General features: G+C 38.4%; 1 protein-coding gene across 1 annotated transcript; it reads left to right on the top strand.

The window, feature by feature from the left end:
• Nucleotides 1-278: 278 nt before the first annotated feature.
• Nucleotides 279-27491, top strand: LOC131942723 (uncharacterized). The gene is made up of 17 exons (XM_059302644.1): nucleotides 279-485; nucleotides 4038-4106; nucleotides 4296-4343; nucleotides 6856-6912; nucleotides 7677-7733; nucleotides 10156-10212; nucleotides 10393-10449; nucleotides 10626-10706; nucleotides 11129-11167; nucleotides 11394-11471; nucleotides 17229-17306; nucleotides 18937-18987; nucleotides 21913-21987; nucleotides 22489-22539; nucleotides 25768-25833; nucleotides 26382-26462; nucleotides 27439-27491. The coding sequence occupies exons 1-17, from the start codon at nucleotides 413-415 to the stop codon at nucleotides 27489-27491; spliced, it is 1071 nt and encodes a 356-aa protein (XP_059158627.1). The 5' UTR covers nucleotides 279-412.
• Nucleotides 27492-27863: the final 372 nt, after the last annotated feature.

Below are 27863 nucleotides of genomic sequence, written 5' to 3'. Positions count from 1 at the left end.
TTTTCGGTTGTCTTAATTTTTATCAAGAGCTGTTGAAAACATTCAAACACTTCAAATGAATTAGGACGCGAAAAAAGGGTTAAAATTGTCCACAGCTTGATGATTAGAGATTAAGCCGGTAGAGTTTCGGCTTAGAAAAGAAACAGATTGCTGGAAAACAAAAAAACAAATCAATCAATATTTTAGTCCGTTTAAGCATACTCAAATTACACGAGGTGTTTTTAAAAAGGGTATTTAAGCTCTATAATAAAACTCAGTAAGTCACAGATACGCTTTTCTTAATCAAAGAAAAGCAAAGGCCCAGAATTTCTAATATCTGTGGTGTTGAAATTCAATTGTTAACATTTCTGGCGTCGTTTGCGAGACTTTGTTTTCTAGAATCCACTAGTCCAGTTTTGACCTTGACCACACGATGTTCCTGCTTACCTGGTTGCCTATTCAGGCATTAATTTTTCAGACGGTCTGCGGTCTCAGTTTAAACCTAGGTAAGACATAATTAATCATACATGTAACATCTTAATAGATTCTTACATGTTATCTATCTATATATATAATTCTCTTCTGGGATCAGTTAGAAAACAAGCTGCAAGCGCCTCCTTGCAGTCCCCTCTCTTTCTCTCTATCACTATCACTACCGCCCCTACCCCACCCCCACATTGTCTGGTTAGCGGTGTTCACTCTAAATTTTTACAAAGCTAAATGTTTACACATCGAAGAGCCGTACAGCCGGGTTTCTATTAGGGGCAGATAATTTAGTTCGATTTTAAACTTACAGGAGGTAACTAAGAAATAACTAAGAGGAGGCTGCTTTCACGGGGGGGGGGGGGGGGGGGTGTAGGGTCGGGGTTAGGGGAAAGTGGGGGGGGGGTTAGTGTTTTAAAGCAAATATTTTCAGTGGCAGTATTGGTACTGTCGAATTTACAAATTATGAATTACTGAAAAGTAGAAAATAAAACAACTAAATAGCGGCGTATGATACGCTGCGGGTCGGCTCGTATTTAATAACCAGTCAGGGCAAATCATAGCGTGAAGAGGTTTATAGAAAGTTTTATTGATGGTAGTTTTCAATACGTTATCCAGATGGTTAATAAAAAACTTGATGGCTTGTAACTTCCAACACGTTTGCGATAGCATTTGCTTTTGTGTTTGCGTTTTCATTTATCTTATTTGTGTTTGCGTTTGCCATATCATTTGTATTTTTCTGTGTTTGAGTTTGTGTTGCGTTTTGCTTCTGTTTGCGTTTGTGTTTGTGTTGCGTTTAAGTTTGTGTTTGCGTTTGAGATTGTTTTGCGTTGTGTTTTTGTTTTTTTTTCTTTTGAGTTTGCGTATTTTGTTTACGTGTGTGTTTTCGTTTGGGTTTGTTCTTGTGTTTGTGTTTCGTTTTTTATTTCGTTTTTTTTTTGTTTGCGTTAGTTCCGACAGTCATTCCTTCATCACTTTAAAAATTTTTTTTTTTTTTTTTTAGAAAGAATCAAGTTTATTTCGTAGTTAATATTGTCCAATTTATTCAGCAGCTTCTGCTGTCAATGTCTTTATGAAAGCTTCTTTCTTTTATGCAACACGTGTCTTGCGCTGGGCATTGGATAACTTCACACGGTTCCACCTCTTCTTCTGAACTTCCTTTTTAGCAGCTGACTTAGATTCAGGGTCAGCTCTAATGGCTGCATGTGCTTTCTTGTACATTTCCTCAACCTTAGTTCCTGTAATTCCATTCTTGATGAACTAAGAGAACTGTCTCTTCTAATCTTCCTCATCATTTTCCTGAAGCTATTCCATGTAGTTGGACACAGTCATGCTTTCCAAAAATATGATCACGGTGGGGCTGAGCATTTTAAGCTTTGGATTTTTGTCATACCCAGTTAAACGGCGTGTGCTGTGCGGGATATCAATTCCACAATCAGCAGCCCCCTTCAAAGCTCCAAAAACTCTAGCACCAGTTGTTGTGCGCACCAATCCAACATCTAGATAAGCACGGAATGCACATGGAGCCCCATTAACATCCTCGGCATTGAATTTTCTCCATTTGCTTCCACTTGTCCCTCATAAGTTTGGTCCAAGTTAAGCTTCTTCAACAATATCCTGGCTAGTAGAAGACATGTGCAATAAGCAACGGCATAGTTGGTTCACACCGTATCAAGGTAATTCGTGAGAATATGCAGCACATACAATCAAATCACCTTCGATATGAGCATAGACTATATGGCATATGATATCTTTGTTGGTAAAAGAGACAATCATACGATACTTTGGAGTGTTGTATTTGTTCTAATCTTTGAAAATAAGGCGTTTTCTGGCATAGTAGTCAGTAACTCCTTCTCCTCATTTTGAAATTGACCTGGAACCTTTTAAAGTAGGCCTTGTTCTGAATCACCTTGACAACCCCAGTTGAGCAACTCTACCATCTCTGTAGGTTACTGTGATATTTGCCATCTGACAGTTCATGTTATCTTCTGCTTCAGTTTTCCTCTATACACTTCACCGGTTGAAGTTTCACAAGTAACTATGTGTCCTTCTGCCTCATGTAGCACTTTAATAGGTACTCCAATCGACATCTTAATTTATTTAACTCAATGATGTATATTGAGAATTATTTTTAAATGCACATTACGTTGTGATTACATGGATCTGTTAACTGCCTTTTTGCCGGTTTCAAACAAAAACAAATAATGGCGAAAAACAGGAAACATTATCCTTCATCACATGCCGTGATTTTTCTTGCATCGCATTGTCTTATCACAGTTAATAGGGTAGGGTCTATTTAATTAAGTATAGACTTGAATTTTTTTATAGTCGGCAAAGTTTTTACTCTTTTGCATACGTCAACAAAAGAACGTGAAGAAAATATTAAAGACACGCTCATTCCTAAAACATTAAGCGGATCATTATTAAATAGTACTTTTGCTGAGATTCCTAAAAAACTGGATTCATTTTAATAACAATAGTGTCGAATAAAACTAATCAATTGAAATATTTAGTAATTATAACATGGGAGGTAATTTAAAAAGATATGCAATTTAAATAATTTTTTTATTCCTACCGCATCGATTATTATGTTACGGTTAATAATTATAATTGATTAATGTTACGATTATTTATATTATTTTCTAATTAGTCGGTACAGAGTTTTTTTTAGTTTTTATTTTATTTCTATGATCACTATTTGTTTTAATTTTTATTTAAACGGATGTGGGAAAGGTCTTTCTGGACACGGACGGGCAGGAAAGCGTAATTCAATAAAGTGTTTGAGTTTGCATTTTGTCTGCGTTTTTGTTTTCTTATGTGTTTGTATTTGTGTTTTCGTTTGCTTGTTACGTTTGGGTTTGCGTTTGCATTTGTCTGCGTTTTGTTTGGTTTTGTGTTTGTATTCATGTTTGCTTTTTCGTGTATCATTTGTGTTTGGGCTTGTGTTTGTGTTTTTGTTTTTGTTTGATTTTGCATTTGAGTTTGTTTGCGTTTTTCTTTTGCATTTGTGTTTGTGTTTGCGTTTGTCTTTGCATTTTCGTTTGCATTTTAGTTTAGCTTGTGTTTACGTTTGTGTTTGCGTTTTAGTTGAGTTTGCGTCAGAGTTTGCGTTTGCGTTTGTTTGCCTTTGTGGTTTTTTTTTGCTTTTGCAATGGTGTTTGGGTTTGTGTTTGAGTTTATGTTTATGTTTGCGTTTTTTTTTTCTTTTGCGTTTCCGTTTGTGTTTGTGTTTTCTTTTGTGTTTCCGTTTGTGTTTTTTTTTCAGTTCTCAATTTGGTACATTAAATTTTTTTTACCGTGGCGAAGCACGGGTATATATATATATATATATATATATATATATATATATATATATATATATATATATATATATATACATATATATATATATACATATATATATATATATATATATATATATATATATATATATATATATATATATATATATATAAAATCATGACCTGTCACACAAAAATTCATCAACATAAAACAACCGTAGATAAGAACATTATATTTTTTACCTGTATCTTTGAGTTGTGTAATTCTATTTAAAACATTACCTTTAATTTTAGCACCAGGTCCAAAGTTCAGTTCATTGAATATTCCTACCAACAAGGTGCAATCTTTAAACACCAAAAATGGTGAGTAGCGATTGGAATAGAGATTTAGTTCCTTTTAAGACAAGACTGTTGCAGCATCTTCAAATTGAAAGAATAAAATGCTAACGACTAGTTATTTCAAGTTATAAATAATTATGAAATTTCATAAAGTAAATAAAATTATTTTTAAAATGTAATTACAAATTTGAAAATAAATTGTGTTCTTATTAGATTTGACCAACTTAATAACATCCTTAAATCAGGCGGAATTAAAAAAGGGTAAGTAGTATTTCATTTAGCCTACCATTTGCGAAGCAGGAGGTGGGGGGTTAAAACCCCTTCCCCCCATTGGACCACTCTGTAAATCAAAATTACTATCATAATACCACTGTTACTTATTATAATCTATTTCTGAATCATCATATATGTATTGTTGTATATGTATGTTTAGAACAGTCATCTACAACTGTCGCTATGTACACTCTTAGTTGGTTATCCCCTCCTCCTCCACCTCACCATCTAAAACGGGACAGGCCGAAATGGTGTAGAGCGACATTAATGTCACATGTAGGTATCCGCTGGGTAGGATAATTGATCTAAAGTGACCGGACAGTGGTGAATAAATACCCCCCCCCCCTCAACACCCCCTACCCCAACCCCCCGAACTGATCTGTTAAGTACATTTTGGAATACACACAATGAGGTACCAAAGTACCATGCCGTCAGAATCCTAGCTTTTGAAACATGTAAAACTCTGTATATTGTTTTTGCAATTACAAGTAAAAACGTAGGCGATCAATACATTTCATTATGTTAAAAAATGATCTTTAAAGAACACAATAAACAGTAGCTAATTACAAAAGAGAATCATTGGAAATGCAAGACCAAAAATTTAGATATATGCATGCTATTATTCAGAATGGTCTAACTATTAGACTTTGTTTTATTATTAGATAGAAAAGTATGATTTTATTTCAAAAACTTTCATTATGTTGTAATATTGTAGCATTTATGATGACAATATATTTAATTCTGATTGTAGACAACATATTTTTGTAAAACCAAATATTGTTAAGATACTTTATTACATACTAAAATAATTATTGAATTTCTTTACATTTACAATTAAATTTGTTGAAATATACATATATTAAGAGAGTGATGATTTCCCATAGTAAGCTTGTCTTAATTAATATATCATTATGTCCAATAGCTTTTTACATGGATTACATGAGAGATTGTGTTGTGTTCATTGTTTTTGATTGTATTGTGTGTATATTGTGTTTAGTTTTTTGTTTAGTGATAAATTGTTTTGTTTTGTCGGCCTACATTGTGTGTTTTTTTCTTATTTGTTCAGAGTACTACTTTCAGTTTATTTTACATCATTGCGAAGCAATGACATACAGCTAGTAGGCCTATACAAATATATATATATATATATATATATATATATATATATATATATATATATATATATATATATATATATGTGTGTGTGTGTGTGTGTGTGTTTGTGTGTGTGTATAATGATGGAAAAAATTGAACCTCCTCCCCCCCAAGAGACAATCCTAGCTACGCCACTGCATCCTACATTAGATTCTAAACGTATACCATGTTTAGGAGTATGTAATTCATATCTATTGAGTAATTGCTAAATCCAAATAGATTTATATTTATACTCATAAACCATTAAACAGATTTAGAATGATTTACTGTCAGATTTGAACTGGATTATCTGTTTGCATAAATTTAAATATGTAAGCCAGATTTAGAAATCATAGCTTGTCCGATTTGCACTTTTTGTGAGATTGACATTTGCATATCAGATTCCACTGTCGTGTTTATGATACTATGGCATGTTTATTTGTAATACGAGGCCGACACCAGCACGAAGACTTGCTAATTCAACTTAGCAGAACAGTATTTTTGTGGGGTTGAATTTTCTTTAGCTGAATGTTATTAAGACCCCCACCTTAATCGGACGCCGTGGACTAGTGTAGTAGAGCGCTAGACTGCTAACCCGAAAGTCTCGAGTTTTAATCCGGGTCCAAGTCAGTAGATCGTCCCTATGTTCACCCAGCTCTGATAGGTACCTAAGTAAAGGCGGTTGGGCAAAGTGCTGGAAACACCTTCCCCTAATATACCAAGATCAAGAAACATGTGAACTCTACTTCATCTGCCCAATGGATTGCTAGGTCAAAAGAGGATTCTTTACTATATTTTACGGGTGAAGGGAAGGGGGGGGAGACTTGAGTTTCCGTAACGAGTAACACCCGACCTAATTTACGCCATTGTGGTAGGTCAAGTTGTTCTTTCAGGCATCTTTTCGGAGATGAAATAAAATTTATAAAGGAAATATAAAAAATGTAACCCCCCCCCTTGAAACTTCACTCCAAGAGAAAAAAAGTAGGAAAGTAACACTCCTTTCAGGGTTTCTTCCAGACTTTTTCTCCGGGAGAGGTCTCGATATTTGGGGGAAGGGGGGGGGGAGCGGACAACATTTTCCGGTGGGGGGAGGGGCGGACACTGGTAAAAGTATGTTTTCTATACAAATTCTATTTCGTTCAAGGGAAGGGGGGCCGTAGACTTTCGTCGGGGGTGCGGAGACCCCCCCCCCCCCCATTCCGCGAAGAGATGCCTGGAACTCCTGCACTGACTCCTATACACACAGACGTTTTAAAAGTTCTTTTTTATTGGGGTATTTTTTCTTACTTAGTTTCACAAAATATTACATCATTTTTCTGTTTTCTACACGCAATCAACATGCCCGTATCACTTTGAATGTAAACAGAGAATTCGCTGTCAAAGGATTTTGTTAATGGCGCCCGGACTGCATCACCCGACACAAGTAAGTTTTGATGACAAAAACCTCTAAGGGGTCATCCATAAATGACGTCACGCTTTTTTACGATTTTTACCTCCCCCTCCCCTCCGTCACACGTCGTCACAAAAAGCCAGACCCCCCCCCCCTAAAATGATGTGACACCTCAGCCTACAACCACACCCACCCCTCAAAATTGCTGTTGAATTTTTTTTAAACAGCTATTTTTTTTTCCAAAATCTTGTCTGAACTCTGTCAAAATAGAGTATTTTAGTCAATTGCTATTACAATTTATTAAAACAGTTTTCCAAAACGCAAAATAACGTCTAAAATTCGTTTTCTAACATTGCTTTTTTATAATGCAAAAGTGTGACGTCGCACCATCTGAACCCCCCACCCTCCCCCTCATCACACACCGTCACAAAATTACGGACCCCCCCCCCTCCCCCCTACGAGTGTGACGTCATTTATGGACGACCCCCACACAGCGTATAATCAAAACCTGATTAAATCAACTATTGATTGATAACATGACTCGGTTTTAATCAAATAAATACAATATACAAAGCCTTGAAATGTCTGCTATTATGACTTTACGTTTAGTAGTGTTTATTTTTAGAACCATAAGCTTTGAAATATCTACTTTTTACATAAAGAGCTTTGACGTTTCTGCTGTTATTGGTATTGATATTTTAAATTGTAAACTTGGAAAAACCATCAGTAAAAGCGAATCAATATCTTTGAAGTGCGTATTGTTCAGTTTGAAATCTCATATTTTTTTCTTGTTTCAGACCTGGCCAGTCTACTGAACTCGCTAGGTAACAAGTCACAAGTCGGTTCACAAACAGGTACAAACATCCAAGTTTGTTTTTACAACTATTACTATTAACTAGTTATAACTTACACGGCCTACATGAACCAGTTTTCATAAATTTTCCTCGCGGGCAAGGTAAAAAAAAATCGTCACGAACAAGTGCTTTCTGTTATCCAATAGCATTGATTTTAAAAATAACTTTAAAACCAATTCATTCAAACCTCACATTACAAATTGACGAGGTTAACTTGCTTGATTAAATTCGCGGTCGCATACAGAGCACCACCCACTGTTCTAAAAACTAAAACCATTAGCAAAGTACACGACGAAACAAACATCAATACCTGCCAATTTTTGTTCAACAAAAACGAACAGAAACCCTCAAGGTCTAATTTCTATGAATCAGCTGCTGAATGGATTAACGGGTACGTGGCTGACTTAGTTATTTTTACGCTCTTCTCTTCTTAATCCCGTTGGTGTCCAAGACACATAGCGGCAGATGACGTAGAGTTCATATGATTCCTTGGCATGGGCTTATGAAGGGATAGTGTGGTCAGCACTATGCCCAGCCGCCTTTGTATTCCCTACTGTAAGTTAGGTACATATCAGAACTGGGTGGACTCAGGGGCGTTCCACTGATTTGAACCCATATTCAAACTCGAGAATTTACCACTAGCTATCTACCTCTAGGCCACGCCGTCCCCTATTTTTTACATTAGGTCTCACTTTAACATTTAAGTATGAAACTGACAGATCCTGAGGCGTAGCGACCCATTCCGGCTCCCGGGACGAACACACGTATGTGCGCCCCCCCCCCTCCGCCATTTATATAAATAATTATTCATGTTACTGAAAAAGCGCCCCCCACCTCAGTTGGAAAAGTTAGTGTTACTGTTTACCAGTCACTATCCCGTAAAGGTTTTAATTGTGGTGCCACCCAATTGATGAAGAAAACAGTTACATCCAGTTACAGTTAAAGCGCCTTGTAATCTAGACGTTTACATTCGAAAATTTGACTGTGATATTTCAATACCCCAGCACTTTTGGCACCCCTTAAGGGCGGCCGCCTCACCCGCCCTTTCCTAGCTACGCCACAGGACAGATCAAACTATTTTTCTGGCTCACAGACTGACAACACTAAGGCCAAACTAAATACCAACAATTTGCACGAATTGTTAAAAGCCAATAAGTTCAGTGGTTACATTTTTTTTTTAAATCCGTGTATAATTTTTAGAAAAACAAATAAATTGAAATCACTGTAAAAAATTAACCACAATCAACTACAAGTAACTAAAATACACATCAAGAGTAATACACTACTTTGTATATGATTAGCCAGTTTGTTTTGCGGGTTAGGGCAAAGATTAAAATAATAAATAAGGTCATAGTGGGGATTAGGGTAGGGGTTAATACTACGCCCAGTGCAAAAGATCAACGACACGTGCAAGAATATTTCAACGACGCGGTCTATGGAGCTGTTCACATGTACGTAATATTTAGCGCTCCTGTCCTGAATTCCAACCAATATTCGGCGATAAGTTACAGAGAAAATTTCACGCTAAATCTACCTCCGATCCTTACCAAGCTAAAATCAAAACAATTTTCTTTCAAATTTCCGTTCAGTAATGTTGGCTACCAGCTGGGGTCAACATCAAACGGATTGACAGGTCGGTGAATAGATTGCAGACGGCATTTTCCTATACGCTCGACTTACAAACTGTACATTGAAGGTCCCTACATTACTAACAGGGTAGTTTAAATTGCAAATAAATGACAGCCATTTACGTTAAGCTTACACACATAAAAGTTAGGTTTTTCGTTTTTACACAAGTTTTTAAGCGTTTTATTTTTACACTACTTTTTATTTTATTTTAAAAATGGTTGCACTTCGCGCATACACGTGTAGATACATTTATTTCCGGTTAAATGGCATCACTAATCAGTAATAGGAGAGCTTTTATCAACTTTAAAATGCAAAATATACTGGCTTCATATACGAAGAATATATTCCAGAATGAACAGTCAAGTTTTAACACATATTCGCCTTTGCTTTACTCGTATTCGACCACACCGTCCCATTTTAAGACCTAAGTTGCACTCTAAATGTAAAGAAATATATGTTTCATACTGACAGGAAATTCTCAGCGTAAATAGCCCACAAGCAACACCAGTAAATTGTCAGTTTTATGACTTAGAAAATCTTTATTTTTGCTTACCGTTCAAAGTTTGTCTTTCTGAAATATCTTAGTGATCAAAAAGTCATTTGTGTTTGCCCTATTTCGTCTATTTTACATGACTGTAAAATCTAGTGTTTTTTCTAGGTTTGTTGAAATTAAATTAATAACACTACTAAAAACATTTGGTATTATTAATCATCGTGGTTGATTATACAGTCATTATTTCAAATCAGTATAGCAATTAATCGAAAATATTATTTTGGATTCTGTCTTATCAAGACTTGGTCAGCTTACTGGACGGTGTGAGAGAAAAAAAAACAGTTGATTCAAAAACAGGTTGGAAAATTCCCTTATAAATGAATGCAAATTCATGGTGTATTATTAACTTAAAGGAACAAAAAAAAAATGAATTAGTAGCCTATTTATAAAGTACAGTTGGACATAGTAAGGGAATCAGCGAAACTCGTATGGATATCCGAGCTGCTAACTATTGAAAAACTTGTTTTTGTTTGTCAGATTTGATGCAGTTAATAAACTCAATAGAGGATAAACATAAAAGCGACTCTAATACAGGTAAGTATTTATTCCTTTGTTTTTCTTTTTCTTTAATGTAGTGAGATCAATACCTGATCAAACAACGAGAATTTAATTTTTGGCTTAGTTCAGCAAAGAGATTAAAGTAATAACGAAGCTCACGGTATTTTTTGCTTCCATTTTATGTGTTTTTTATTCTTCTCTACCGCATTAAGATCTGAGTGAGGTAATCAAGAGCTTGAACAGCCGCGTTGATGCTTTGAATCAGGGACTCGATAAAACAGACTCGCCAACAGGTACCAGCTTTGTAGCCTCGGGCTGGCTGTAGATCTTGACTTTTGCCTCAGGGACATTCGTCCAAAAATTAAAATCTGCCTGAAGTTATTTCTAAAAACGACACTTTCACAAAGCACATTATCTATATGTAATGTTCCCTAAACACATTATTCATAAGTAATGTTTTCTAAACAAATTCATCCGTAAGTAACTGCCCAAAAACTTAGCAAAAAGCATGCTTCACGAGAACTGTAAAAGACTAATTAATTAACCAACTTACTATTTAAATTTTACAAAATGAAGACTTTTGAAAATTACGTACTAACTTCTTTTTTTAAAAGCCTATTAAACATGATTATTCTTTTTTCTTTGATCTTTTCCAAAAATACATTAAGAAATTACTCACAAGTGCATGTTTAACTGAACTATTTATCGTTTTCAGATTATTCATCGATTATGCAGCTTGCCTCGGCCAATACAAGTAAAGATCTTTATATAATATTCATAGTTTGATTTGATGATTTTAAAAGTGTTTTTAAATTTAACATATTAACGTTGTTTGTAAAACAATAACATCTTTTTAACGTAAAAAAATTAACGTGATTATGAACATTTCATAAAGATAATAAATATATTTTTATTTAAGTTATCTTTAATTTACCCATTACTTAATGTGTATATCTCATACAAATTTATAATAATTACAGAACAAAGCAATTTACTCAAACTAAAAGATCTTTTGAATGATCCTACGACAGTAAATACGGGAGATAAAAGTCTACTAGGTAAGTTCTACAAAGCCTACTTGTGTCAATTCGGACAACTGTGGTTTTTTTAAATTTATGAACCTTTTATTGTGTTCATGATGAACATGATTGATCACTTCTGACATATTTGGTCGATTTGGACATGTTTTGTTTATGGTCAGTATGAACCTGTTAGATCAGTTGGATAGTTCGGTCAACAATTTGATCATCCTCGCTTTCAACAACTACGTTGGGAGTCTTTCGTCGTTAAGTCTGCATGAATCTTTACATTTGATACAGCGATTGATGCGTTAGATTGAATGTCAAATGTCATGTAGTTCCTAGGGCTTGGCCAATTTGACGGTGTGTGATAAGTCTAAACGGTGGTGGTTGATGTCCAATCTTACGGTGTGTGATAAGTCTAAACTGAGGTAGTTGATGTCCAATCTTACGGAGTGATAAGTCTAAACTGTGATGGTTGATGTCCAATCTGACTATGTGATAAGTCTAAACTGTGGTGGTTGATGTCCAATCTTACTGTGTGTGATAAGTCTAAAGTGAGGTAGTTGATGTCCAATCTTACGGAGTGATAAGTCTAAACTGTGATGGTTGATGTCCAATCTGACTATGTGATAAGTCTAAACTGTGGTGGTTGATGTCCAATCTTACGGTGTGTGATAAGTCTAAACTGAGGTAGTTGATGTCCAATCTTACGGAGTGATAAGTCTAAACTGTGATGGTTGATGTCCAATCTGACTATGTGATAAGTCTAAACTGTGGTGGTTGATGTCCAATCTACCGGTGTGTGATAAGTCTAAAGTGAGGTAGTTGATGTCCAATCTTACGGAGTGATAAGTCTAAACTCTGATGGTTGATGTCTAATCTGACGGTGTGATAAGTCTAACCTGAGGTGGTTGCATATCCTATTGTCAACCATTAGACCGATCTTCAGCCAAGTACCGAGGGTGTCAAAACCGATAGTTGGTCAATAGAGACTTCATGCCCATCAAATGACCAATGGTCAGTCTGGAATATAAGTACTCGCAATATGTTTAGTAATTTTTATCCTTGCACCTTGAAAGGAAAATTAGAGCAACTACATCTAATTTCAAGGCGCCAGCTCACTTGCAACCCCAGCACACTCCAGCCCCAGCACACTCCAGCCTTAGCACACTCCAGCCTTAGCACACTCCAGTCCCAGTACACTCCAGCCTTAGCACACTCCAGCCCCAGCACACTCCAGTCCGAGGACACTCCAGTCCCAGCACACTCCAGTCCCAGCACACTCCAGTACCAGCACACTCCAGTCCCAGCACACTCCAGTCCCTGCACACTCCAGTCCCAGCACAGTACAGTCCCAGCACACTCCAGTCCAAGCACACTCCAGCAACAGCACACCCCAGTCCCAGCACACTCCAGTCCCAGCACACTCCAGTCCCAGCACACTCCAGTCCCAGCACAGTACAGTCCCAGCACACTCCAGTCCCAGCACACTCCAGTCCAAGCACACTCCAGCCACAGCACACTCCAGCAACAGCACACTCTGGCCACAGCACACTCTAGCCACAGCACACTCCAGTCCCAGGACACTCCAGCCACAGCACACTCCAGCCACAACACACTCTAGCCACAGCACTCTCCAGTCCCAGCACACTCCAGTCCCAGCACACTCCAGTCCCAGCACACTCCAGTCCCAGCACATTCCAGTCCCAGCACACTCCACTCACAGCACACTCCAGCCACAGCACACACTCGAGTCCCAGCACACTCTAGCCACAGCACAATCTAGCCACAGCACACTACAGCAACAACACACTCCAGTCCCAGCACACTCCAGTCCCAGCACACTCCAGTCCCAGCACACTCCAGTCCCAGCACACTCCAGCCACAGCACACTCCAGTCCCAGCACACTCAAGCCACAGCACACTCTAGCCCCAGCACACTCCAGCCACAGCACACTCCAGTCCCAGCAAACTCCACTCACAGCACACTCCAGCCTCAGCACATTCCAGTCCCAGCACACTCCAGCTGCAGGACACTCCAGCAGCAGGACACTCCAGTCCCAGCACACTCCAGCCACAGCACACTCCAGTCCCAGCACAGTCCAGCCACAGCACACTCTAGCCACAGCACACTCCAGTCCCAGCACACTCCAGCCACAGCACACTCCAGTCCCAGCACACTCCAGTCCCAGCACACTCCAGCCACAGCACACTCCAGCCACAGCACACTCCAGCCACAGCACACTCCAGTCCCAGCACACTCTAGCCACAGCACACTCCAGCAACAACACACTCCAGCCACAGCACACTATAGCCACAGCACACTCTAGCCACAGCACACTCCAGCCACAGCACACTCCAGTCCCAGCACACTTTAGCCACAGCACACTCCAGCCACAGCACACTCCAGCAACAGCACACTCTGGCCACAACACACTCTAGCCACAGCACACTCCAGTCCCAGGACACTCCAGCCACAGCACACTCCAGCCACAACACACTCTAGCCACAGCACTCTCCAGTCCCATTACACTCCAGTCCCAGCACACTCTAGTCCCAGCACACTCCAGCCACAGCATACTTTAGCAACAGCACTTTCTAGCCACATCACACTCCAGCCACAGCACACTCTAGCCACAGCACACTCTAGCCACAGCACACTCCATTCCCAGCACACTCCTGCCTCAGCACATTCCAGTCCCAGCACACTTCACTCACAGCACACTCCAGCCACAGCACACTCCACTCACAGCACACTCCATCCACAGCACACACTCGAGTCCCAGCACACTCTAGCCACAGCACAATCTAGCCACAGCACACTCCAGCCACAGCACACTCTAGCCACAGCACACTCCAGCTGCAGGACACTCCAGCCACAGCACACTCCAGTCCCAGCACACTCCAGTCCCAGCACACTCCAGCCACAGCACACTCCAGTCCCAGCACACTCAAGCCACAGCACACTCCAGCCACAGCACACTCCAGTCCCAGCAAACTCCACTCACAGCACACTCCAGCCTCAGCACACTCCAGTCCCATTACACTCCAGCTGCAGGACACTCCAGCCACAGCACAATCCAGTCCCAGCACACTCCAGTCCCAGCACACTCCAGCCACAGCACAATCCAGTCCCAGCACACTCCAGTCCCAGCACACTCCAGCTGCAGGACACTCCAGCCACAGCACACTCCAGTCCCAGCACACTCCAGCCCCAGCACACTCCAGTCCCAGCACACACCAGTCCCAGCACACTCCAGTCCCAGCACACTCCAGCTGCAGGACACTCCAGCCACAGCACACTCCAGCAGCAGGACACTCCAGTCCCAGCACACTCCAGTCCCAGCACACTCCAGCTGCAGGACACTTCAGTCCCAGCACACTCCAGCCCCAGCACACTCCAGTCCCAGCACACTCCAGTCCCAGCACACTCCAGTCCCAGCACACTCCAGTCCCAGCACACTCCAGCCCCAACACACTCCAGCCCCAACACACTCCAACCACAGCACACTCCAGCCACAGCACACTCCAGCCTCAGCAAACTCCACTCACAGCACATTCCAGTCCCAGCACACTCCAGCTGCAGGACACTCCAGCTGCAGGACACTCCAGTCCCAGCACACTCCAGCCACAGCACACTCCAGTCCCAGCACACTCCAGCCACAGCACACTCCAGCCCCAACACACTCCAGCCCCAACACACTTCAGCCTCAGCACATTCCAGTGCCAGCACACTCTAGCCACAGCACACTCCAGCCACAGCACACTCCAGTCCCAGCACACTCCAGTCCCAGCACATTCCAGTCCCAGCACACTCCAGCTGCAGGACACTCCAGCTGCAGGACACTCCAGTCCCAGCACACTCCAGCCACAGCACACTCCAGTCCCAGCACACTCCAGCCACAGCACACTCTAGCCACAGCACACTCCAGTCCCAGCACACTCCAGCCACAGCACACTCTAGTCCCAGTACACTCCAGTCCCAGCTCACTCCAGCCACAGCACACTCCAGCCACAGCACACTCCAGTCCCAGCACACTCCAGCCACAGCACACTCCAGCCACAGCACACTCCAGTCCCAGCACACTCTAGCCACAGCACACTCCAGCAACAACACACTCCAGCCACAGCACACTCTAGCCACAGCACACTCTAGGCACAGCACACTCCAGCCACAGCACACTCTAGCCACAGCACACTTCAGTCCCAGCACACTCTAGCCACAGCACACTCCAGCAAAAACACACTCCAGCCACAGCACACTCTAGCCACATCACACTCTAGCCACAGCACACTCCAGCCACAGCACACTCTAGCCACATCACACTCTAGCCACAGCACACTCTTGCCACAGCACACTCCAGCAAAAACACACTCCAGCCACAGCACACTCTAGCCACAGCACACTCTAGCCACAGCACACTCCAGCCACAGCACACTTCAGTCCCAGCACACTCCAGTCCCAGCACACTCCAGTCCCAGCACACTCCAGTCCCAGCACACTCTAGCCACAGCACACTGCAGCCACAGCACACTCCAGTCCCAGCACACTCTAGCCACAGCACACTCCAGTCCAAGCACACTCCAGTCCCAGGACACTCCAGTCCCAGCACACTACAGTCCTAGCACACTCCAGCCACAGCACACTTCAGTCCCAGCACACTCTAGCCACAGCACACTCTGGCCACAGCACACTATGGCCACAGCACACTCCAGTCCCAGCACACTCCAGTCCCAGCACACTCCAGTCCCAGCACACTCCAGTCCCAGCACACTCTTATTTTGTCCTCTTTTACTGACTAAAGTTTTCTTTAATTTTTTCCACATAACATTTGAAGACAATTATATTTTTTGTTGCACGACAGATTTTTCTTGTTTATGTAAATGTAAATGTTAATTCACGATAGGGATGCACTTATTTTGTTAAAGGGCTGAAAGAGACTTGGTGATGTCATTTGGGAAACGGGCATACTACGATTACCTTTCAGAAATAGGATGGGAGTGGGGTTTTAATACGGCTTAAATTATGGTAATCTATTATTTTAAGCTGAAATTCTCCGCTAAAGCATTGTATGTATTTAAAATCGACCACAGGTTACTGTGCTTCGTGTGTAAAATATTAATCCGAAATATACTTCGGATTAAAACAATGAGTATTTGGCAATTTGCAATTGAATATCGATAACAAAATATAATAAAGACAAAAACATTGGACAATTACTTTTTTCTCCTTTAGTACATTTGGAAAGTAAAGTTCTGGTCCTTGTCGGAAGACCCTTAACAAGGCAGAAAATGTATGTTTTGAATACATTTTAAAGACCATATCTTTTTTTTTAAATATATGTCACGAAAGAAAAATTGTTTTTTTTAAATATTGGATTGTGTCTAAATCATTGTTTCTTTCAATCATCTTTCTCCGAGTGGGAGGGGGGCTAAAAATTTCTGGGGGAGGGGGCGGACACTGGTTAAAGTTCATATTTTCTATAACCATTATATTTTTTAATTTGGTACGTGGGAGAAGGTGCCCCTCCCCCCCCCCCCCCCCCCCCCCCGAAGAGATGCCTTAAAGAAACTCTGATCTAAAAGCTTATTAAACTTATGAACTAAACCTATAGATTAGCCGAGTGTTGAGATTTTAAAGATTGATATTCAGGTAGTGATGCATTAGGGTTATCCACACTTAAAAGTTGTTCCGACTTCTAAACCATACAGAGGTACTTATCTATTAAAGGCCCAACAGTACGTCCATTTATCATTGGCTATTAACCATCTAGCATAATTTCTTTTGGACAGGTTTGAATGGACTTTTGGGAGCCAGCAGTGATCAATACAAGAACACCGGCGACAATGGTGGTCTTTTAGGTCTTGGAGGTGGGCTTTCAATCTCCAAACCTTAAATTTTTTCATGAGAACTTATGAAGTTTCTTGTATAACTCTTGTTACATCGATACTGAACTTTTTTTTTAACATCAGTGTTGGGCAGATTTTAAAAATATTTTTGTCATCAGTAGCCCCATTCAAATAATTCACAATTAAGTTATAACACTTTTTATTCTCTAAAATATTCATTGCCAGATCTAAAAATAATGGAATGATTTCTTGCACTTTAAAATATGTTTTATCTTAAATATTAAGCGCATCAAATAACAAACCCCAAATCACAAAAGTAGTTTTTATTGATTCATCCCTGCTTCAAACACATTAAACGTATATTAATAGAATTAATGTAACACATACCACAGGGGGGGTTATTTACACCTCATTTGATTGCGGCCCCTGTGGGACCGCAACGGTTGATGTTATTTTTGTGCTCTTTGGTGAGCAATGTTTTCCCGTGTTTCCCATGTCATGTGAGCTCTGGAACTCTGTGTAGTTGCGACCGTGTCCACTGGCATTAAGACTCCAGGCTGCGGATGGCCAGGACAATTGCTGACATGGACATTGAATAACGGGTTGTACATAGACTTAATGAATGGCTATATATCTATGTACATGCAATAATGTACTATTCTGTGTAATTCTGTGCATGCAATAAATAAGGACCCAGAAGCAAACAGCGTCGTTGGTTTTGTTGTCTCTCAAGATCAGCCCGTTAACACACTACACCTCAGTGGGTGATCATTACATCATATCCTCACTGAGGTGATGTTAAAGTAATATCAACGATCAAAATTAAACGTGGGATATGTATAGGTTTCTGTCGCAGCTTGCCAACCAAGCGTGTTGTTGTTGTTTTTTTCATTCAATATACTTACAGAGTTTTTTTTTAATAAAATACTATATAAAATGGATTAAAATATTTATTTAATCCGATTAAACGGTAATCAATGAAGTTTTCTAGTTTCAAAATGCGTTTATTTAAAATTTATTAAATCAAACAACTCTGTTACAAAATACATTGGAAGACTAATCGATTCTTTTCTCTCTCTCTCTCTCTCTCTCTCGCTCTCTCTCTCTCTCTCTCTCTCTCTCTCTCTCTCTCTCTCTCTATCTCTCTCTCTCTCTCTCTCTCTCTCTCTATATATATATATATATATATATATATATATATATATATATATATATATGTGTGTGTGTGTGTGCGTGTGTGTGCATGCGTGCGTCTGTGTGTGCGTGTGTGTGCGTGCATGTGTGTGGTGTGTGTGCGTGGGTACATGCGTGCGTGAGTGTGTGTGTGTGTGTGTAATAGGATGTGCACTATAAGTGAGGGTTTTGCGTGAGTTCTTTTGTCAGCCTAATGCTACCCTAATTTTGTTAAACACAAGTTAGCGATTACTATGTTTTTAGAATTTCTTCAAATTAATCTTAAAAATTGACAAGTATTGATTTACTGATTAAAATGTGCTCTGTAATTATAAAATCTGCTTCGTTTTAGTAAACAAATCTGACAAACGCTGTCCCCAAAAAGTCATATAAAATTTGACATTTGTATTTTTTGGTTTTTTTAACAACTTTTATACAGTCTCTCTGAATACACAACATGGTATTTATATCACAACAGGTCTGCTGGGCTTGGGAAGCACCAACACCAACCAGGAAACAAGGAATAAAGGTATTGACGGTGGTATTCGGTTATTTTTGTATGAGATCTGGTCACGGCGTATAACGAGAAGGCTAAGCTGCAAAGTACTAGGCCCATCTAAATGTACTTATTTACTTTCTCGTATGTGTGTGTGTGTGTGTGTGTGTGTGTGTGTGGCAGTGTGTGTGTCTGTGTGTGCCTGTGTGTGTCTGTGTGTCTGTGTGTTTCTGTGTGTGTGTGTTTGTGTGTGTCTGTGTGTGTCTGTGTCAATGTGTGTCTGTGTGTGTCTGTGTGTGTCTGTGTGTGTCTGTGTGTGTGTCTGTGTGTCTGTGAACACGATAACTTGAGTACAGTTAAACCAGGCTGATGAAATGTTATATATAAGTATTATATCAAATTTGTATTTCTTTATCAACTTTTCAACAATTTCCGGTAACCCGAAGTGGGACTTAATCTACTTTTAGTTTTTCAAAAGTGTATAATTTGAATTCTGTTTCAGATAGATAAATTAAATTTTATAAGTAAAAGATCTAATTTTCTGCCCTCTGTCAAAGTTTGAGTAATTTCTGTTGACCGGAAGTAGTAATTTACGCTATTTCCGATTTCTCAAAAAAAAAACTCTTTTTAATGTATAAAGTACTAATAATATTCAGTATTATTATACACAGATTTTTTGGCGTTCACTTGGTGCGCAATTCTTTTTTTTTTGCGAGATTATATTCTATTTAAAAAGTTTAAGTAATTAAAAATTGATTTTTAAAAATTAATAAAAAACGTGTTAATAACAAGCGTTAATATAAATTCACTAAAAAGTAGAAAAAAAAGAGTTTCTTTAAATATATATATTAATACATTACTATTTAAATAACTATAAAAAAAGCGTGGGCCACTTTAGAATCGATTGGATATCTTTACTAATATTTAGGAAGAGACCTACGCCTTTCTTTACGGTAATTTAAATAGTAGTGTTTTATTTATTTTCTACTTTTTAGTGCATTATTACATAAAAGATTGTTATTAAAATGTTTTTATGAATTGTTTTAGTATTTTAAATTTTTAAAATTTACAATAGAGTTGCATAACTAAAAACTATGCGCTTCTAATGAGCGTGATGACGCGTGTCTAATAGTGCGGAATAGTTTGATGAGATAGCCTACTAATTTGGACACAATTCATAAAAATTAATCAGGCATCCAATTAATTAAAATTTAATGTCATGTTGCATTGTCTTCATGTCTTGATCTCTGTGCCAACGTTGAAACAAATCTGTCAGTTAGAAGTGTCCGAAGTTTCTCTAGTGCGTTTCGATCTAGACAGACTGACGACTGACGACAGAGGAAATGAGTTAAATAAAAGCTTGTTAAAATCATTTCTATATCCTGAGTTGCCATCTCCCGTAATGTTATATAAGAATTTTCGAGAAAGTTTAGAGAAGATCACCCGCGGTTTATTTAACTTTATTTGAAGGTAAAAAAATTTTTTTTACTGTAATGGATTACTTGTACAATAGAACTCGTTCTTCGCGAACTACTGATAGTGTTTTAAAGCAAAATAGTTTCAGTCGCAGCATTGGTAGTGTCGAATTTACAAATTATGAATTACTGAAAAGTGGAAAGTAAAACAACTAAATATCGGCGTATGCTACGCCGCGGGTCGGTCCTAGGTTCTTTGACCACCGGTGTTATGATCATAGGGGGTTTGACCATAGGGGGTTTGACCACAGCGGGGCTTTGACCACAGATGGGCTTTGACCATAGGGGGTTTGACCACAGCGGGGCTTTGACAACAACGGGCTTGACCACAGAGGGGGGCATAATATATAAAATTTAAAATAGAAATTATAAACTGATATTTTAATTTTAATTTATTATCCAATTAATATCATTTTTACATGTTTCCTGAAAGTCCATTAATAGAAATTAACATGTATTGAAATAGTCAAGAACGATATTTTAGTCTCCACATAAAGGCTGGTGCTAGACCTCATAGATTTATTTTAAATATGAATGGAACACAAATAATGCGACATATAACACGTTTCACAAATAAATAATGTAGATGTACTTGAAAATGGTAACAGGGCATTTCCCCCCTATCAATTACCCCCGGACATTTCCCCCGGGAGTAATTACCCCCCCCCCCTGTCAATTACCCCCCGCCCGTAGGACATTATCCCCCGGACAGGGTTAGAGTTAGGGTTAGGGTTAGGCTTAGGTTTAGGGCTAGGGTTAGGGTTAGGGTTAGAGCTAGGTTTTGGGGCTAGGGTTAGGGTTAGGGGTAGGGCTAGGTTTAGGTTTAGGACTATGGCTAGGGTTAGGGTTAGAGTTAGGGCTAGATTTAGGACTAGGGCTAGGGTTAGGGTTAGAGTTAGGGCTAGGTTTAGGGCTAGGGTTAAGTTAGGGTTAGGGCTAGGTTTAGGTTTAGGGCTAGGGTTAGGTTTAGGGTTAGGGTTAGGGTTAGGGTCAGGGCTAGGGCTAGGGATAGGGTTAGGGCTAGAGTTAGGGTTAGAGCTAGGGTTAGGGTTAAGTTTAAACCAATGTCTAGCGTTAGTTTTGGTTTTGTGTGAAGTTTTAGGCTAAGGTGGATGTTTAGGTTTTGGTCTTTTTCTTATGGCATGGTCAAAGCCCCTATGGTCAAAGCCCCTATGGTCAAAGCCCCTATGGTCAAAGTCCCTATGGTCAAACCCCCCTATTGTCAAACACCCTATGGTCAAAGCACATGCGATCAAAGGTCAGTGCACCCGCGGGTCTGCTCGTGATAATTAATTTAATATCAAGAAGATCCGAGTTTTATTATTGGATAATATTAGTTTTATAATACCAGCACGTATATTGGAAAACAATGATTTTAGACATATTGATATTATCGTTTAGTTTGAAAAGTTAATAGAATGTCACAAAAATGTGTATCACCAAAAAACAAGATAACTTTGCATTTTTTTATTGTATCCTATAGGACTGGTAGGCAACCTTCTAGATGTCCTGCTAAGCAAATCTCCAGTGAGTGCTAAGAACAAAGGCGAGACATTTGGTGAGATATCCCTTTATAATATATTTCAGTTAAAATCCAAGACCATCTTCTATTTGATAAAACGACCTATTTTATACCTTTAAATTGTCAGTTGTATTTTTCTCTTTAAAATAACAGCAAAAAAAAACATGCATTAAAATCGGGTTGACTGTGAAATACTTAAGTTATTTAAATATTTAATGTAATTATTACATCTTACAGGTGGGGACTGTTGCTGGGTAGGCACAATCATACAAAAAATACTTCCTTGTATATAATAAAGTTACCCTTTCAAACCTAGTGATACACGAGTCAAATGAAGTAGAGTTTACATGTTTCTTTGAACTCGGCATATAAAATGGATAGTGTGGTCAGTACTAAGCCCAGCCGCCTTTACTTTCCCTGCCTCAAGACAGCGATCCGAACGCGAGACGCAGCAGTCAGGTTAGCAGTCGTACGCTGTACCAATCCAACCACCTCTTCCCATTGGTATATAATAAATGGTTTTAATTTTCTATCTAGAACTAGGTTCGATTGTAGATTTTGGTAGAAACGGAATATTCCAAGATTACGGTGAGCTATTTGTGTGTTTAGCTAAATTTATATACTCATATATACATATATATATATATATATATATATATATATATATATATATATATATATATATATATATATATATATATACATACTAGCCGTCCCAGCCAGGTCATGCACTGGCTTCTGTGAAAAACCTATCTTTAAAGGACAGTGTTTATTAAGCAGCTTATACCCGGCATGGACGTTTGACAAATAAAGAAATAACCCTAAACCCAACTCTGACTTTAAACTTAACAATAACCATGACCAAAAAACCAAAAAAACCAAAACCAAAAAACAAAAGCAAAAGCAAACACAACACAAACGCAAACTAAAACACAAACAACCACAAACACAAACGCAAACACAAACAAAACACAAACGCAAACGCAAATACAAATGCAAACATAACACAGACACACACACTGAAGGAAACACAATCACAAATGTAACCACAAACAAAAACGCAACCACTAACGCAATAGCAAACACAAAAGTTTACACAAACACAAACACACATATAAACACAGCAGAAACACAAATACAAACACAAAAGCAAACACAAACTCAAACGCAAACACAGATACAAACGCAAGTACAAACGCAATTAATAATGCAGAACATAAACACGAATTTAATTGCAAACATAAACACATAGTGCTCACAGTATAGACCTTGGCGTCAAATCGCACCCTGCCGGGGCGCCGGTGGAACCATCTGATACAAATTATTAAACGACTATGATACACCGTCTATTGAACTCACTAAAGCGAACGTAGGCGTCATAGTGCTCACGGAAAGGTCCGGAAGACGCCCGGTTTCGATTTAGTTAAGACCATAGCAGTAGCGTACGCAGGGGGGGAGCAGGGGGAGCGGCCGCTCCCCCTCTGGCCATTTTCAGCAAAGTGGAGCCTTTTTGGAAACTTTTTAAACTCAAAGTTTTAAACAATGATATTTGTTAAAAAAAATATTTTTGGTCGGCACATCTATGTAAATCACAAGATTTCTTTTCATGCAGCAATTAAGCATTATTGTACTAGTCTAGTAGTGTCTACGTTTACAACAGCTGCATCAGTTTGCCATTCTAAAAATAACCATTATGATGCATTGCAATGTTTAAAAAACCTCTACGGGTAGTACCACTTTGCAAGAGGGGTGTTAAGTTTAAGGCAACTGTATAATGTATTTGCTTACGAATAATTGAATTAGAAAATATTATACATAAAACTTCACACACAATTACTTTAAATATACAGTTTGAATCGTGTGATTATTTTTTTTTTTAAATTACAATACAGAAACAAATACAACTGATGTGGCAACTCTATTTACATTTACTTATGAGCAAACTGCGTAGTGGTGGGGAAATTTTGACAAAGTCGACAACGTCACCACGATGAAGTAGTATTATTCTTACAGTTTGGGCGATAGTGATTACGATTACAAATTATATGAAACAGTTACAACCCCCCCCCCCCCACCCCATGGACCCTTCTGTAAAAAAATATTGTCATAATATTGTCACAATTGTGTAGAGCGACATTAATGTCACACCTAGGTATACACTGGGTTTGATAATTGACCTAAAGTGACCGGATAGTGGTGAATGAAGTTGACCCCCCCCCAACCCACCCCGAACTGATCCGTTAAGTACATGTAGAAAAACGCAAAATGATGTACCAAAGTACCATGCCGCCAGAAAATTAGATTTTTAAACGTAAGACTCTGTGAATATTGTTTTTGCAATTACCAGTAAAAGGTTTGTGATCAATACAGTGATCTAACCCATACCTATCACTATGTTAAAAATGATCTTTAAAGAACTCAAAGAAGCAGTAGTTAATTAAAAATATATGATCTGAACCAAAAGACGAAAATGTAGTTAAATGTAGGCTGTTATTTCGAATGTTTTCAATTGGACCGAAAAGCGTGGTTTTATACCAACTCTGATTTTAAAAACTTTCATTATGCTGTAATACTTTAGCATTTATGATGACGATATATTAAATTAGGTATATAGACAAAAACATTTTATAAACAAGAATAGTGTTAAACAATTTCATTATATTCTAAAGTAATTATTTATTTGTTTTGACATTTATAATTAAATGTGTAGATGTATACATATTTATATTAAGAGAGTAATTATTTCCCCTATTTCACTTGTCTTAAATAATTTCCCAGGAATTATTATATAAGAATTTTTTTACAAGAATTTCAAAACAGATTGTGTTACGTTCATTGTTTTTGGTTGTAGTGTGTGTATATATTTTTTTAAAGATTGATACAACTTTTGTTTTGTCGGCCTACATTGTGTGTTTTTTCTTATTTCTTCAGAGTGCTACTTTCAATTTATTTTACATCATAGCGAAGTAATGACATACAGCTAGTAATTATATATATATATATATATATATATATATATATATATATATATATATATATATATATATATATATATATATAATACACGTATATAGAACGTGTTAAAATTCGGCGCCTTTTTTTTTTGCTCTTTTCGCTCCCCCTACAACGAAAACCTGGATACGCCTCTGGACCATAGTAACCCTTCTTATTCATACTCTATCGAACTGTTTAAAACGAACGTAGGTGCTTTGGCGCTCACGTGAATGCCCAGAAGCCGCCCTGGATTCTATTAAGTCCACGACTATAGTAAACCTTTTTATTCACTATAATACCCTCAGTTTGTCCGCAAACCAAAAGATAGAAGTAAACATTGAGGACTTTTCAAGAGCGGGTTCTAAACTATTATTGATTAAAAATAATAATTATTAAACAGTACTTTCAGTGTATACAATAAATAAAAGGCAGTATTTAAAATTTCCGTGTTTTACCTACCACACACACACACACACATATATATATATATATATATATATGTATATATATATATATATATATATATATATATATATATATATATATATATATATATATATATATATATATATATATATATATATATATATATATGCCTTGTTCTATTATGATATAAAGTACTTTCAAAACTTTATTTTTATGTAATATTTTACTATCTATATTTTTAATATTTTATGTAACTTTGAGATTATTGCATATTTAATTTTGAGCATAAGTCAGGCATTAACGACCATGAACTCATACATCTTGTGTCCCATAGAGTTATGGGTTTTATAAAAATTCTCGGTGTATAAAATGTACCTCTCTGACAACTTGTATCAGGTCTGAACACAAGTCTGACGAGTAGTCTAAACAATCTATTCGGGCCAATCAAAGGAATTCTGTACAGTCAGTATATTTTTACACGTTTATGTAAATCATTACCGCAGTAAGATTCACGAATGTATAAATTATGTTTGTTGTTTCTGTTGATTAATTTATTGAATGAAATTCCTTGTTTTAATTTGTCCTGAAATTAATTACAGGTTTTTTTTTTAAATTTAAAGACATTTTTTAAAAATTGTTTCGACGACGGCTTATTAAAAGCCATAGTATTATGTGACCCCCCCTCCCTTCCCCACTCCCTACAAAAATTATAATCTCCTATTATTGATAATAGCATCAAACTAACAGAAACTGAATTTATCCAGTTTGCTGTGCTTCGTTCAGACAATTTTTCTCCGGGTGAGGGAGGAGGCATTTGAAATTTTCGGGGAGCGCATTTAATTTTCCGCGATTCAGACACTAGTTAAAAAATATATTCTCTATATAAATTATATACTTTTTTCTATTTCGTTAAGGGGGCGTGTACTACGGGAAGGGGGGGGAGTACCACGAAGAGAAACCTGAAATAAACTGCTATTCGGAAATTTACAATTGTTAAAATACTTTTCTAGCCTTGGAAGATATCTGCGCGTTGTACAACAAACTGCTGGGAAGTTCTGTGGAAGTGAATGTCAAGCTCAGACTACTACAAGGTGAGTCTTGACCACAGCGACCGTGATAAAAGGAAACTAGAAAGAAGGAGTTCAAACTAACTATTTTCATTAGCCGGTAATTGAGATTGGGGGTCCAGTAAAACCGAGTGATTCGTTTCTTGTGCAGGAGTTAACATCCAATGGAAATTAATCACAACTTTCAGACGACATGTAAAATACTTTAGAAGTCTTAAAAATCCACCACTTACTAATGAATAATAACATTGTTAAAGGTCTTGCGCATGCCTTGTTAACAGTGGCGTAGGCAGGGGGGGGTCATAACCCCCCACCCATAGACCCCTCGGTATATATATTTAAAGTATGAGGGGGGGTAGCAAATCGAAAGTTTGAGGGGGGGGGGGTGCAAATCGAAAGTTTGAGGGGTCGGTTGCAAATCGAAAGTTTGTCCCCGGGTAAAAATTGGAACCCCCCCCCCCCCTTGAGACGAACCTGGCTACGCCACTGCTTGTTAATACCTTTTTTTAAAAACAGTCAAGACAAATGTTTTGGGTAGTTGCGTCACAATAATGGAGGGGGGGGGGTGGGGCGCATAGTGTGACACCCGACCTAGTGACGCCAATGTTTGTGGTGGGTGATTAAGTTGTGGGGGGGGGGCAATGTTTAGAACGGTTATGAACCATTTTTAATAAAGGGATTTCTCCTAACTTTACATATAATTCCACGCATGAAAACCCAGACTTACAATCGAATTAGATGGTAGCAGTCACGCAATCACTCGATCAGTCAGATGAACTGGCATTCACAAAAGTTTACAAATCTCCACAAGTCTAGATGCTAGCTTTAAAAGAGTTTAAATTCAATATTTTAGTAAGTGCGGTGACTTTATTACGATTGAAAGGGACAAATATATATGGCACTATATGTCTTTTGAACTTAAATAATCGGCCTACTTTTTTAAAATGTTGACTTCTGTTTCATTTCAAGATGTTTTACTATTTATTTGCTTCATCCACAGCCATCAAACTGTTTTTGTATATCAGAGGCATGGACCTGTGTGACGGTGAGTAGGATAGCTTGTTTAAAGTGTTGAGCAAGTTTAAACTATTAATCTAACATTATCTGTCAGTTCAGTTATCGAAGTGAGCCATTGATTTGGTCATGGAAATAAAAAAAAAATCTTTAATCTCTTAAAACCAAGTATACAAATATTTGAAGTTATCTAATATTGATTCAAACATTCGGTGGTTAAAGAGTGTAAATGTTACATGTTAACCAAAGTTTGTTTTGAGGCAAAGCTTTTCAACGTAGCCAAATGTTTACACCCGAAAGAGCTTTGCATTTGCATTCTATGGGGAAAGTTACCAAGCTGCCATCGGTTACTTTTCAAAGGTACGCTGCGTTCCTACTAGTGCCAAATTGGCTCTAAATGACTCTTCTCCG

This window comes from Physella acuta, unplaced genomic scaffold (assembly GCF_028476545.2).
Source record: "Physella acuta isolate Inbredline_101_S28 unplaced genomic scaffold, ASM2847654v3 ptg000421l, whole genome shotgun sequence".
NCBI classification, from domain to species: domain Eukaryota; kingdom Metazoa; phylum Mollusca; class Gastropoda; family Physidae; genus Physella; species Physella acuta.
Note: the sequence above shows the minus strand (reverse complement) of the source record. Positions and strands in the feature narration are given on the sequence as shown.

Coding starts and splice junctions, on each gene's coding strand:
- LOC131942723 (XM_059302644.1), top strand. CDS start 413: ATGTTCCTGCTTACCTGGTTGCCTATTCAGGCATTAATTTTTCAGACG. Junction 10,707..11,128: donor TAAAACAGACTCGCCAACAG/GTACCAGCTTTG, acceptor TATCGTTTTCAG/ATTATTCATCGATTATGCAG. Junction 18,988..21,912: donor CCAGGAAACAAGGAATAAAG/GTATTGACGGTG, acceptor TGTATCCTATAG/GACTGGTAGGCAACCTTCTA.